Source organism: Sebastes fasciatus, chromosome 13, assembly GCF_043250625.1.
Source record: "Sebastes fasciatus isolate fSebFas1 chromosome 13, fSebFas1.pri, whole genome shotgun sequence".
Taxonomy (NCBI): Eukaryota; Metazoa; Chordata; class Actinopteri; order Perciformes; family Sebastidae; genus Sebastes; species Sebastes fasciatus.
The window spans coordinates 31,469,342-31,483,611 of record NC_133807.1 but is presented as its reverse complement, the minus strand read 5'-3'; the positions used below and the strand labels follow the sequence as shown (position 1 = coordinate 31,483,611).

The window sequence follows — 14,270 nt, the reverse complement described above, 5'->3', positions numbered from 1 at the left end:
TCCACGACACACCAACACACACACACACACAGCACCGCCTGCGCTTTTCCAGGGAAAGTAGCTCTCGGCTGCTCAGAACACCACTAGAAGTCGACAGACGTCTTTGCACAGTGTTTGCGTAGGAACTATTATGTATTTGTGTTTTTTTTGTATGTAAGATAGAGGGAGAACACCTGAATGCACCAGCTTATTGGAGACTACAACAATAGCACGAATAGAAGTCAGTCATCTGTGGACGATTCTTAACATATTCAACTTTACAGAGTGTTTTATCACTGGTCCAAATAAAAATCTGTCTGGAGCCGCAAAACATTATACAGCTTATACACAGTTTATAGTCTAAGTATATAGTATATAAGTCTAATGCAGTGAGGGCCAAAGTGCAAATGTACTACGGAGTATTAGGGCCACACTGGGGGGAAATAAATCGGAGATTTCCAGAATAAAGTCATAATATTACGAGAAAAAAGTCATAACTTTACGAGAAAAAATTTCGTAATATAACGAGAATAAAGTCATAACTTTACGAGAAAAAATGTCGTAATATTACGAAAATAAAGTCATAACTTTACGAGAAAATAACACGTAAAATTACTACTTTATAATATTATGACTTTTTTTCTCATAAACTTTTGACTTTAATCTCGTAATATTACGACTTTATTCTCGAAATCTCAGATTTATTTTTTTTCCTCAATGTGGCCCTAATACTCCGTCATACCGTCGTACCATAGACCTACAACTATGATAAATAAAAATAAAAATGTAAACAAAAAACAGTTCTTCATTTCCATTTGGGAAAATCCACAGGGAGCCACTGGAGAGGAGCTAAAGAGCTGCAGGTTGCTGACCCCTGAGCTAGACTTATCATTAATTATAGTTTGTTGATATTTTAGAACAAAGCTGCAAGGAGAGTCTAAAAACTTACAGAAAAGTTTTCGATTGAATGCAGATGTGACCCCGTCTACATATACTGTCACAGCTGCAATTAAAATGGCAGGAGTCACACTTGCGTCTGCTGCCAGGCCCCCGTTTCTAAAGATAACAGGAGCTGAAGCCTGGACTCAGTCTTGACTGTGTGTCAGAGAAGAGGCCGGTCATTGGGGGAGTTATTAATCCGTCTGATCGCTGGGGCTGACAGGGGGAGAGACATGGGGGAGGAGTGTGTTTGTCTCTTATAAAACGTGGAGAGAAGTGGAGGCAGACGGTGCGTCTCAGATAAGAGAGGGGCGGGAAAAAAGGTAGCTGAGAGCAAAGATGTAAGGACAAAAATGAAGGGAGTGTCCTTAACGAAAGATAACAGAGAGAGGCAGTAAACTGTATAAAAAAGTATGACAAAGTTTCTGTCAAAGTTAAAGGTCATGTATTCAAATACTCCAGAGGAGGAAATGGGTGACAAAGATCATGGGTGTTCGGTCAACTTTGCCCCGTTGAATGCTGGCAGTAACATCATCATTTTCATTATAAGCCGTTTTTCATCTGAGGGTTCACACACACAACATTCACCCTTCATTCCCATGACCTTTGCCCTCGCTGGCCGTACATCAGGGTCCAGACCAGGCTGCAGACCAACAGCCCAACAGCACTCCAGTATAGGGTCTGATAGTGAGGTCAAACAGAGTTCATTTAGGATCTCCCAAAATGTAAAGCAACATATACTCGTTTTTTTTTGCACGTTTTAGACAATTTTCCCATCAAGTTTTTTGGTTAATTTCTTAATTTCCAGGCAGTTATTTGTTCCATTTGATGGTAGTTCATGACTAAATGTCCTAAAATCAGCCTCCAGAGACTTGAAATTTGCTCGACACAACAACAAGATAACGTTTTTTTTTTCCTAAAGATGAATTTAGTGTTGCGTAATAATGCAGTTGAGAGCAGGGCCTGTTTTCAAAATGCTTCCTGATGAATACATGTATGTAGCTGGAGCCAGCAGCCGGTTAGCTTAGCTTAGCACAAAGACTGGAAACAGGGGGAAACAGCTAGCCTGGCACTGCCCAAAGTTAATAAAAAAAACTCACTATTTAAAGAGGACCTATTGTGCTGATTTTCAGGTGCATACTTGTATTTTGTTTACATGCTTTTATGTTTCTACTAGAACATGTTTACACGCTTTATTTTTCTCATACCAGCTGTGCAAATAGCTACTAGGCTGCTATTATGCAAATGTTACTTTGTGATGTCACCACGTTACAGAAGAGAAGGCAGGGCTTTAAGCGAGGTGTTAGAGGCAGTTCAGGAGCAGTGTTTCTGCGGTGGAGAGTAACTCCCTTTGGCGTGGACTTTGGGCTTTGTAACTTTGCAGACCTTTTACATGCATAAAAAAACTATATAATATACTAAAGGAAAGGGAAAAAGCACAAAAGCATATATGTCTTCTTTAACACTTTATATCTTGTTTTGTTGAATCCATACAGAAACCAAGGTGTAATAACAACAATTAGGCTAGCTTTTACCATACAAAAGCGGTATTAATCTTCTTCACCTAAGAAGATTCACCAGTCTTGTTCAGGTTCAGGTTCAGGTGACTTTATTTGTACCCGTAGGTAGATTTGTTTTGCAGCAAAAATAGAGGATGACATCCGTATTGACAATGAGGTAGAGCACAGACAAGAGACAGACATACCAGTTGGAGTTTCTAGAGACAATGGTGACAAATTACAAAGGTGATGAAATGTTTTGCGAGATGGTTGACAGTAATATAAACTGTAGACAATATGTAGTCCGATAACTTTGATGAGGACCACCAACCGGAGCTGCAGCTTTTGGTCAAAGTAAAGTCTGTGAAAGGCAAAATGTTGCTGTTGTTGTCAGTGTCTGTAGTCTTGGCATTAGAAAGTACTGGTGATGTACTGATGCTCCGCTGGAACATTAGACAGCTGATGAGATTGTGTGGGAACATCCTGTAGCAGGTCACTAATGACGGTCCGCCACCTCCCCACATCTCTCCATGGACACATCAATTGAGGATCACATTGACTTGCGCACACACAAATGAAGTTAGTAGGTACTAAAGACGCCGTCATGCCAAATTCAGCTCAACTAAAGGAGCTTTATTTGCATGATGCACATGTGTACGCGTTGCTAAAGCAAAGATTTTGAATATGAATTACATAGAAATAGAATAAGATGTCCGATAATATCTGCTTCATTTTTCAAGCATTAAAAAAACAAACATTTCTTCAATGTGAGGACTTGCTGCCTTTATCTGTTTAATATCATTGCAAAATGAATATCTTTGGATTTTAAACTGTTTCTCAGACAAAATAAGACATTTGACAACTTATCGAAAGGGTGATTTCCCAGAGTTTTTACTACTTATATTTTTTACGTGCATGTTTAGCCTACTGTTTGCATAAAGCTTTGGACTGTGTTTGTATTGCAATTATCTAACATTTCCTGTGCGACACTGCAGGTCAACTTTATGAGACTTTAAGTGTTCTGGTAAATATTTGATTTCACTCCAATTTAATAACTTAATCCCGGTGTTTTAGTTTATTTTGGACCGAAAAATCTGAGCCCCTGTTGAGTTAGTTGGCTGATGTGTGTGTGTGTGTGTGTGTGTGTGTGTGTGTGTGTGTGTGTGTGTGTCTGTGTGTGTGTGTGTGTGTGTGTGTGTGTGTGTGTGTGTGTGTGTGTGTGTGTCCACGCGCTGATGACAGCAACCGTCTCTGACCATGCGTCAAGACGGCGCTTGTGTTATCTGTCAGCAGCCTGTTAGAGAGGTGAACGACCATGACAGATCTCTCTCTCCGTCTCTCGCCGTCTCTTTTCTCTCACCACGCCCCATTACACTGGAGGTGTATCAGCAGCAGCAAGCGCTGTAGAGGCGACGATGATGAGAGCTCAGCTTTCTGCCGATGTTTGGCAGAAGCGGTGACACCAGTGAACGCCTCATCAGTCTCTCTGCTCGGCCTGCGCTCAACAGTGCGTACTCTGGACCTCTCACAGACTTGAGGGTGTCACAAAAGAACAAACACCTTCACTCACAGCAGCACCCATACTGTACATACTTGGGGTTAAATTCATGATAGGCCAGTCTAATGACCTTACTGATCCCCTGCAGTTTACCCTCAGTCACCAGCTGGTCTCATTATTTACTTATCCAGTATAGGGAGGGGGGCATCTACATGTTAGCATTATCATTGTCACTCGATAACATTCTGACGTTAGCATTTAGCTCAGCCTACAGCCTCATGGTGGGGTGTTTTATATCACGAGGGATCACCTCGCTTCGCAGCATTGGACGCTTGATGGCCTACCACTAGACACAAGGCACCTGATTGGACGAATGTTTTTCCTCGTGGGATGCAGCTCCCAGGTTTCAAACCGGAACCAACATGGCAGCTCGTTTGGAAACGTTATTCTCTTATTTCACAAAAATAGTTCACCGAAATGTGTTTCTGAAAACATTTTATGTGAGAAATAAGCCGTGCAGATGCTGAATCTGTCTTTATTTTGGATCGACAACGCTTAGTTTGAAAGTTTCTCGGGAGTTTCCGGAGGTGGCGAGTCGCGTCGCACGAGCCTAGACGTCAACGTTATGCAAATGAGGAGTGACCAACGTGACAATCCGTCTCGCGAATCGCGCCGCCACGCTACCAGAATGCATTGCCCGGCTGCTTACATAGACAATGAATGGGAAGCGTGGAAAAGACGGATCCTGTGGACACGTACCTTCACAGAGCTGCTAGCATGGCGAGCTATGGGCGCGGAGCCTTGCAGAGGCAAAGACCAGCGCAGGTATTCACCGATCAGCCATAACATTAGGGTCAGCACAGGCATCCTGACCGGTCTGCGGCTACGCAGCCCCATACGCAACAAACTGCTCCTCACTGTGTGTTCTGACTCCTTTCTATCGGAACCAGCATTAACCTTTTTCAGCAGTTTGAACTCCAGTAGCTCTTCTATTGGATCGGACAACACGGGCCAGCATTCGCTCCCCACATGCATCAATGAGCTTCGGGTCTGTCGCCGGTTCAGCAGTTTTCCTTCCTTGGACCACGTTTGGTAGATCCTGACCACTGCAGACCGGGAACATCACACAACCCAGTCGTCTAGCCATCACAGTTTGGCCCTTGTCAAAGTGTTTCATTACGCTGGCCCATTTTTTCTGCTTCCAACACAAAGTTCAAAGTTCAAAATGTTCACTTGCTGTCTAATATACCCCCCCACTGCCAGGTGCCATTGCAACAAGATAATCAATGTTATTCACTTCATCTCTCAGCTCTCGCTTTGAAAGGTCAGCGGCAACCAAGGTCAAGGCCTTTGGCCTTGGCGGAGGTAACAACGTCACAGACAGTGCAGAGTGATTTCACCTCTTCACCTCATGTGTGGGCAGCTTCAGACAAAACACGACAACGGCACCACTGCGCTCTGTAACCCATCAGTATCTCCAACGACTTGCGTATGTGATGTGTGCCGAACCCAGCGGAGAACGCACCTCTAACCACGTTCTGTCTGAAAGGGTCATGAGTCTTATTCTAGCTGTGGTAAACGATCAACAGGCATTTAATTTAGGCGCATAGACAATGAGCAAGGATTATTTTTGCAAGAGCCTCTATCCATCATTTCAATCAACAAATTGTGTTCTCGCCGCTGAGACGTCACCCTGAAATCAGCTGTTGCGGGAACATTAAATATCCACTCATTTATTACCAAAATCAGTTTCTGAATTCATTTGAAGCCACAAATAGGCCGTGCAGTTGCTGAATCATTCATTATCTATAACAGCTTGTTTAACAATGTCCTAGAGGCTTTGATTCCTGTCAACATCTAAATCATCTCTCAGAGTTTGCTGCACGGTCACTGTGAAAACTGACTTTATGAGATGAGACTCTTAGTCTAGACCAAAGAGTTCAAAGTTACACATGATGCGTCACACACACACATGATGTGCAGATGCATTTGAAATAGTTAGTTTTGATCAATCCAAGGTTAGTCTGCTCTTACACACAGTCAGGTGGCTGGACTCTCCATGACTCTGATGAGACATGCACTTAAACACACACACACACACACACACACAGTATCAAGAGGTTCCCTGAGGAATAATCCCATGAGAAATAAGCGTCTGTACTGTTCCTACAGCGTGTATCAATTAGCCCAATGGGCAGAGAGCAGAGTGTATTGTCTTGTGTGAGATGGACTGTTGATGAAGGGCTGTGAAACATGACACAACACCTGTTGTTTGGCCGAATACAAAGATGCTTGTTCTCTCTCTCTATCAAACTGTCTGTCTGTGTCCCCGGCTGACTGGAGATGTCTGTTTTTACGTCTGTCGAGAAGATTTTTTTATTTGAAAGAGAGGATTTCCATCTGTTGATTCCTTCTTTGTGTTATCTTCCTTCCACTCTCTTTGCTGATCTTGTTTCCCTTTTCCTTTCTTCCCTGACAGACCCATAAAGTCTGTCTCATTGCACCTGTAGTACTATTTCAGCCCGTTTTCCTCTCCTACAAAGCTCATTTTAAGAGTTTCTTTTCCTCCGCTTTACTACATTACGTCCCATCTTGTCATAAGCGGTGAATTTTAAACAAATTTCCCCTCAGGACTCGGACACCTGAAACCCGCACCATAGCCGGAGCCCAGGAGGAGAGCCATCAATAATTGATTGTGCACCAACACTGACTTGGCGTGGTGCGAAGCTACCTGCCTCAGAGAGGCCGAGGTCTAGACAAAGCAGGCCTCCAAATGCACGCAGCATCTAGATAAGAGCGAGCAATCACAGGCTATTGTGTTATTGTCACATAGATGGTCGGTCACGTGCATCCATATTCATTCTGCCCCTCTGTTGGGCTGTTTCTGGCCCTAATGTTTCCTGAAATTCTTCTTTTATTGTGGTGAATCAGAACTGAACAGCTGTCCCTAAACACTTTCCTGAACTGCTGTTGCAAGAATTCATAATTCCTAACTTTGGCTGGAGAGGTGCAGGCCTCTGAGAGTCATGTTGAACAGTGTGTATATAATCAGTATGTTGTCCCACGGCGCTACCTACTGGAGGAACGAGGTAGCACAGGCTCTCAGTGTGGGGAACAGTATGTCAACATGAAAAAAATGCTATATTCAAAATAAAGATGAATCTCAACCAATCCACTGACCTGGAGAGATTTGCGTTGGAAAAAAGAAAGTAGGATGTTAAATGTCAAGTATACTGGGTCATATTTTGGAGATATGTCTAAAAAGCTTTGTAATATATCATGAAGATCTATATGGCTGCAAATGAAATGATAAAATACAGAGAATTACACCAGAAATGCACCACAGAACAGGAGGTCTTTCTGCAGGAAGGACAGCTGAAAACACCGGGACACTGAGAACAAAAAATAATATCAATATCATGTGCAACACTACTTTTTTCTATTCTCATGTGCAATATCCCTGTTCATTGTGTGCAATATCAATGTCCATCATGTGCAATGTTGGACATCTTCACATACTGTCAACTATCTCCTGGTCCTGTTTTTGTTCTACATCTCATGCTCACTGCAAAATAAAAGTAGTTTTCTTTAAAAAGAGCTATAACAGTCAACCTGCAAAACCATTAAAAAGTCGTCTTCCTGTGTCCTGCAGGTGAATGGTGTGAACATCGAGGGCATGCGGCATGCAGAGGTGGTGGCCTTCATAAAGAAAGGGGGTGATGAGACCTGGCTGCTGGTGGTGGACACCGACACGGACGAACACTTCAAGAGGAGGGGGGTCGTCCCCACGGTCAGCCATCTCAGAGGTAAGTCTGCTCGGCTTTGTGTTACTGTATGTATAAACTTTAACTTTCAGCAGGATGCAACATCGTCACGTACAGTAGGTTATGGTCATGTCGTGTGCAGAGATGAGGTTGTTCAGCTGATTAAAATATTAGAGGTTAAACAATCAATAGGAAGTAAATCGATTCAACACTGTCTCGGTGCAGTGTGTAGGATCTGACGGCATCTAACGGTTTGGTTGCAGATTGCAACCACCTTAAAGTTCTCCAGTGTGTCAACCATGTAGGAGAACTATGGTGGCCGACGCGATAATGAGAAAACGCTAATGGCTCTCTCTAGATCCAGTGTTTGGTTTGTCCGTTCTGGGCTACTGTAGAAACATGGCAGGCGGCTCCGTGAAGAGGACCTGTACTGTAGATATAAACGGCTCATTCTAAGCTAACAAAAACACAACTATTCTTATTTTCAGGTGATTATACACTAAAGAAAACATACTTATTACTAGAATGGCACTTGGAGAGCGCAGACCTCCGCCAACGCATGACTTTCACAGCTCACAGCTGGCGGTACCTTGAGGTGGTCGGCTTGTTATTAACACGGTGTGTTTCCGTGTAACGTATCGGCGGATGCCTCTCTCATTCAGCAGCCTTGTTATGTCTGTATAACGTTACACTACGTTGTCTCTCATCCCGTCATCTACCGCTTTGTTCTTTCTCACCGCGGACGGCCAGCAGCTCCCACACACACATCCACACACGTCTCTCTGCTCGAAGAAGGAGGCGGTGTCACGCGTCCTCAACGCGTCATCAGTTACACTGCGCATGTGTTATACCCTGTGGTCTTAATGCTCAGGCTGATCGGAATCCTTAAAAATATTCCTGAATCCGGATCATCACCAAAATCTAATGGATTGTTCATTATGCCACACCCCACCCGTCCACAAAATGTCATTCAAATCCATTGCGGACTTTTGGAGTAATCCTTCTAACGGACAAACAAACAAACCAACTGCTGGTGAAAACATAACCTCCTTCCTAGGCCTTTGGCCTTGGCGGAGGTAAATATTATATTCCATATCTGCTAATAGATCCTCCTAAATGCTGCACACGGGTCCTTTAAGATACATTACAACAACCTTTAAGACTTCCATTTGTCGACTGAGATCCCATTCTTTTGAATATGAACAACACTAGAGCGTAAAACAACAATCTGTGGGCTTGTTTGTTCGTTTTCAGACTATGACGGTCCGTCCATATCCAACGGCTCCCCCAACCCTCAGATCAACGGCAGCTCCACCACACAGTCCTTCAGGTCCACACACTCCGACCTCAGCAGCCAGGGCAACAGCACACAGGTGGGTGGGGAGCATTCACGAACGGGGCTGTGTTTGGCCTTTCACATGAAAGTCAGCACCCTCAACCTTTCTGTCTGTCTATCTCTCGTTCTAGCTGGCGGATGATGACGGCGGCCGGCTGATGGACCCCTTCGCCGAGATGGGCCTGACTCTGAGCGCTACGGCAGCAGAGGAAAAGATGAAGGTCCACTCCAAAGAAAAGAAGAAGGCGCCACAGATGGACTGGATGAAGAAATACGAGCTGTTCAGCAACTTCTGAGGCTTTCCACTACAAAAACACCAGAGATACGAGCTCTCTGCTGTCCTCTGCGTGGACAAGAAGGATCCCCCATACAACAGATTTTGCTCCTGGAATTAAATGTGACAAAAGGAAAAAAGTTGCACTGCGGATTTGACTTTTTAAGCCACTTCAGAGACCCTTTAACAGCTTCTTTTCCCCTCTTCAAAGTAGAAGTACAACATGAAGAAAGTGACTGCAAAACTGTGTTTAAAATCACAGAAGGAAGAGCAGCAAGTTTTCACAAATTTACCTAAATCCCCATCACTTTTTCTCTGCTTTAATCCCCCCCGTTCTCCCCTCTCCTGTAGAGACTAATTTCAAACAAATGAAGGGGACACTTATTTTTATATTTAAAAAAGTATAAACAGCTTTTAAAAAAAAAAAATGTATCCCATCATCATGGACTGCATTTTAAAGAGTTTTATGGACACTGTGACGATAATGATTGTGGACATTGTGGGAGTCAGAGGAAGCCCAAAGCTGGCAGAAGATCACTGTGAAAGAGTTGAGACCCTCCCCCCCTTGCATATGTTTTATAATAATCCCTCACAGAGAAAAAGGACAGCCGTGTGTTTACTGGTTGTGTGTTACAGTACGTCTCCTACATGTATTTTGTACTTTTACATAGAGCTCATTAACAAATGTTATTTAGCACTCAGTCTTAATAATGTATCACCACTAACCTCTTTTTTCCCCCAAAGTGCTCCAGTGCAGATGTGCATAACAAAGGGAAGCACCACTAACATTCAATGTATTGATAAAGTAAACATAGACCAGGGGTCAGCAACCTTTACTATCAAAAGAGACATTTTAGATAAAAAAATAAATAATAATAATCTGTCTGGAGCCGCAAAACATTTGAGCATTGTGATGAAGGTAACACAGTTTATAGTCTAAGTATATAGTATATAAGTCTAATGCAGTGAGGGCCAAAGAGACAATGTACTACGGAGTATTAGGGCCACATTGAGGGAACAAACATCTGAGATTTCCAGAATAAAGTCGTAAAATTACGAGAAGAAAGTCGTAATATTATGAGAATAAAGTCGTAATATTACGAGAATAAAGTCATAACTTTATGAGAAAAAAGTTTTAATATTACGAGAATGAAGTCGTAATATTACGAGAATAAAGTCATAACTTTATGAGAAAAAAGTTGCAATATTACGAGAATAAAGTCATAACTTTACCAGAAAAAAGTCGTAATATTACGAGAATAAAGTCGTAATATTACGAGAATAAAGTCGTGATATTACGAGAATAAAGTCGTAATATTACGAGAATAAAGTCATAACTTTACCAGAAAAAAGTCGTAATATTACGAGAATAAAGTCGTAATATTACGAGAATAAAGTCGTAATATTACGAGAATAAAGTCATAACTTTACCAGAAAAAAGTCGTAATATTACGAGAATAAAGTCGTAATATTACGAGAATAAAGTCATAATATTACGAGAATAAAGTCATAACTTTATGAGAACATAGTCATAACTTTACGAGAATAAAGTCATAACTTTACGAGAAAAAAAAGAAAATAACACGTAAAATTATGACTTTATAATTTTATGACTTTATTCTCATAATACAACGACTATTTTCTCTTGTAAGCTTCTGACTTTTTTCTCGTAATATTATGACTTTTTTCTCGAAATCTCCGATTTTTTTTTTTTCCTCAATGTGGCCCTAATACTCCGTCGTACCGTCGTACCGTCGTACCGTCGTACCGTCGTACCATAGACCTACAACTATGATAAATAAAAATGAAAATGAAACAAAAAACAGTTATTCATTTCCATTTTTAAAAATCCACAGGGAGCCACTGGAGAGGAGCCAAAGAGCTGCATGTGGCTCCGGAGCCGCAGGTTGCTGACCCCTGGTATACTGTAGACGAAAGGAAGGTTTCTCTGGGCAAATGGCACGATGAATGAGTTTATCATGGAGGATGCTTGATGTGTACAGCAGAGGGCGAACTTGCACCACAAATAGAGGCACTTAAACTACGCAGAGGAGATGTTTATCCTGGCTGTTTTATTGGAGTTATGTCAGACTTTTTCTCAGTTATAGGAGCAGTGACTTCCTGGAGTCTACCCCTGGTTGCCCGGCAACAGCTCAAGGCCAAGTAACAGTCCGGCACAAAACTGCAAGTTGTTGTTTTTACACTTTTTGTGCAGAGATATAACATGTTAAATAGTGAGCTTTAGAGGTGCCAGGCTAGCTGTTTCCCCCTGTTTCCAGTCTTTATGCTAAACTAAGCTAACTGGACACTCGTACTGAATGTCATAGTATTCCTTTAACCCTTTGAGACCCACAATAGACCCCTTTATAGGGTGTTACAGGGGGTCTTTAGGGGAGATAGCAGGTCAACAGTAGATGTCACACAGAAGTGGTGTACGTCATCTGAAAGCTGGGAACCTGAAGATTAATTTGAGATGTGTGCACTGTGTGTCAAGTTCTTCTAATCTAGTTGTTCATATATTGTTGCAGCAGTTTTTGGATTGATACCATTTATTACACAGATTTGCTGCTAAATTTAACCATTTTTTTACAACTTGAGAATTGATAAAAATGATCAGTAATCCCTCCAAAATACCACATTAAGACACCAAGATATTGAGGAACACCATAGAAAAAGCCATGCTGTGATTTGGTATCAAAAACTTTTGAGATTTCTTCAAGAATTGCATTTTTTTTTTTTTCGCCGAATGGATGGCGAGCACTTCTGTTTGTGTAAACTGCTCAGAAACCCCCTTATTGTCAATCTACCTAGGAAAGCTATCCATCCTCTGAATGCTCTAGGTCTCTAGTTTGTGGCTGTAAAGTTTCATGAGGCTGTGATTATCCTAGAGGTCACCACAGGTCATTTTATACAGGGAGGTCAAGTTTCAGAAATATGGTCTCACTACAATTAAAACGGCTGCTATGGGGACTAACATCATCACACATGAATACAGTTGGGCTCATTGGATCCACAAGAGTCTCAGCTTTACAGTGATACCCAATTCATGTAATTCAAGACTGTTTAGGGACCCCAGTATGCAGAAATATTCAAACACACCATTTTAGAATAGGAGAAAATAACACATTTATACTGCATGTGATTATCATAAAGTGGGCATGTCTGTAAAGGGGAGACTCGTGGGTACCCATAGAACCCATTTTCAGCCACATATCTTGAGGTCAGAGGTCAAGGGACCCCTTTGAAAATGGCCATGCCAGTTGTTCCTCGCTAAAATTGAGCCCAGCTTTGGAGCGTTATTTAACCTACTTCCCGACATGGTAGCATGATGTGGTTGGTACCGATGGATTCCTTAAGTTTCCTGAACCTACTAGAGCCTCTGAAAGACAGTAAAGTCAGTCGGGTCTCAGGGGGTTATGGAAAAAAAAGGGGGGATTAATGCTCAAAAGTGCAACTAGCAGAAGCAGAGAGTACGTTGGAGTGAAAGGATGTAAATGAGCTCCACTATGAGCGGAGTGTGAGCAGGTTGTGGTGGCGGAGGGAGTGTTGGAGAGGCTTCACAGTGAGGTCAGAGATGCTCTGGAGGATCTAGTGAAAGAGACGGTGGGAGCCATGGAGCTTACTGAGGATTATTACACACACAGGGACAGCTGTCATACACACATTTGGAGCACAACGTGTGTGTGTGTGTGTGTGTGTGTGTGTGTGTGTGTGTGTGTGTGTGTGCGGAGAAGGTATACATGCCGCAATCCAAGTGTTGATACGATGTGTTATAACAAGTGAGACTGGACATCTTGTCTTTGTTTTTACACCCAGCCTTATAGTGTCCTGATTCATCTCTGTGCATCAGTCTGTGTGTGCAGGAGGGGTTAACTCTGTATGTTCTGACAGTCACAGTGAAAAAACTCTATGATACCACGGCTGATGTATGTACAGTTAAAGCATACAGTATATATATGGCAGGTTGCATTTTTTCAATAAAGTGTGACAATGGCGTTTTTGAATATTTTAAATTGTTGTCATCATGTCTCGTGCCTTCTCTAGTCCGTCCTCTGTCTCTTGAATTTTGTTTTCCATCACTACTCTCGTACTTTGTTTTGAACCTCTTCGTGCGACTGAAACTCTCTCACATTCTTCCTTTTTATTGGTCTCTCTGTTACTACAGTCTCTCTCTCCCGTCTCCTCTCTCTCTTTCCCCTCTCAACCCCTCCGTCTCTCTCGCTGAGGATTACGCCGGCGTACAGTTTCAGTTTCAGCCTGTTCTCACAATTCACCACCATCAGCCAGCTGCTGTGAAGCTTTCAGGCCGTGCAAAGGTTAAACAGAGGTCAAACGTGTGTTGAACACATGTGTGTGTGTGTGTGTGTGTGTGTGTGTGTGTGTGTGTGTGTGTTTTGATGAGGATGATGGCAAGAAGTGTGTGTGTACTTTTGTGTATCTACGTTGTCTGTCGAGATGTACAGTATCAGTATGTGGCTGCGTCTTCATCCTGTCGGTGTGTGGGTGTGAAGACGTACTCAAAGTGCTGATAGAACAGTGTAAACATGACTCCATTAGACACTTAAGACAAGTAAAAGTTCTTCATTTAACATTTTAAATACTTCCGTAAAAGTTCAGAAGTTTTATTAATGAAGTGTACTTAATGTTCCAAAAGTAAAATAACTTTTTGTTCAGTAAAATGGCCCCTTTACTAATGTATTATATAGAGTTAGAGTATTCGATTTTAATACTGATGCATTAATGCGTAAGCAGCATTTTACTGTTGTAGCTGTATATACAGTTTGCAGAGGTGAATATTAGATTATTATCTATAATATTATACTCCAGTAAAAGTGAAAGTACAAGTGTAAAAATAAAAGTAAAAAGTGGGTCAGTTAAAATGTTCTCTGAGTAAACGTTACTGCGTGTTTTACGATAATCTCAAACAATAAACCTAATTCCTATGGAAGCCTATATACATGTATAACTGATTATTAATATA

General features: G+C 42.0%; 1 protein-coding gene across 2 annotated transcripts in view; it reads left to right on the top strand.

Annotated features, from left to right (window-relative positions):
- LOC141781290 (Na(+)/H(+) exchange regulatory cofactor NHE-RF2) overlaps positions 1 to 13,302 on the top strand; it is a 47,589-nt gene extending 34,287 nt beyond the window's left edge. Inside the window, exons 4-8 of one of the 2 annotated variants that reach the window (XM_074656927.1) lie at positions 7,568 to 7,721; positions 8,934 to 9,052; positions 9,147 to 10,380; positions 10,775 to 12,509; positions 12,700 to 13,302. In XM_074656927.1, coding sequence (XP_074513028.1) covers positions 7,568 to 7,721; positions 8,934 to 9,052; positions 9,147 to 9,311 — 438 coding nt within the window. In that variant the 3' untranslated portion in view covers positions 9,312 to 10,380; positions 10,775 to 12,509; positions 12,700 to 13,302. Of the gene's footprint in view, positions 1 to 7,567; positions 7,722 to 8,933; positions 9,053 to 9,146; positions 12,510 to 12,699 lie in introns of both variants that reach the window. The other variant, XM_074656926.1, reaches the window with a different exon arrangement.
- Positions 13,303 to 14,270: the final 968 nt, after the last annotated feature.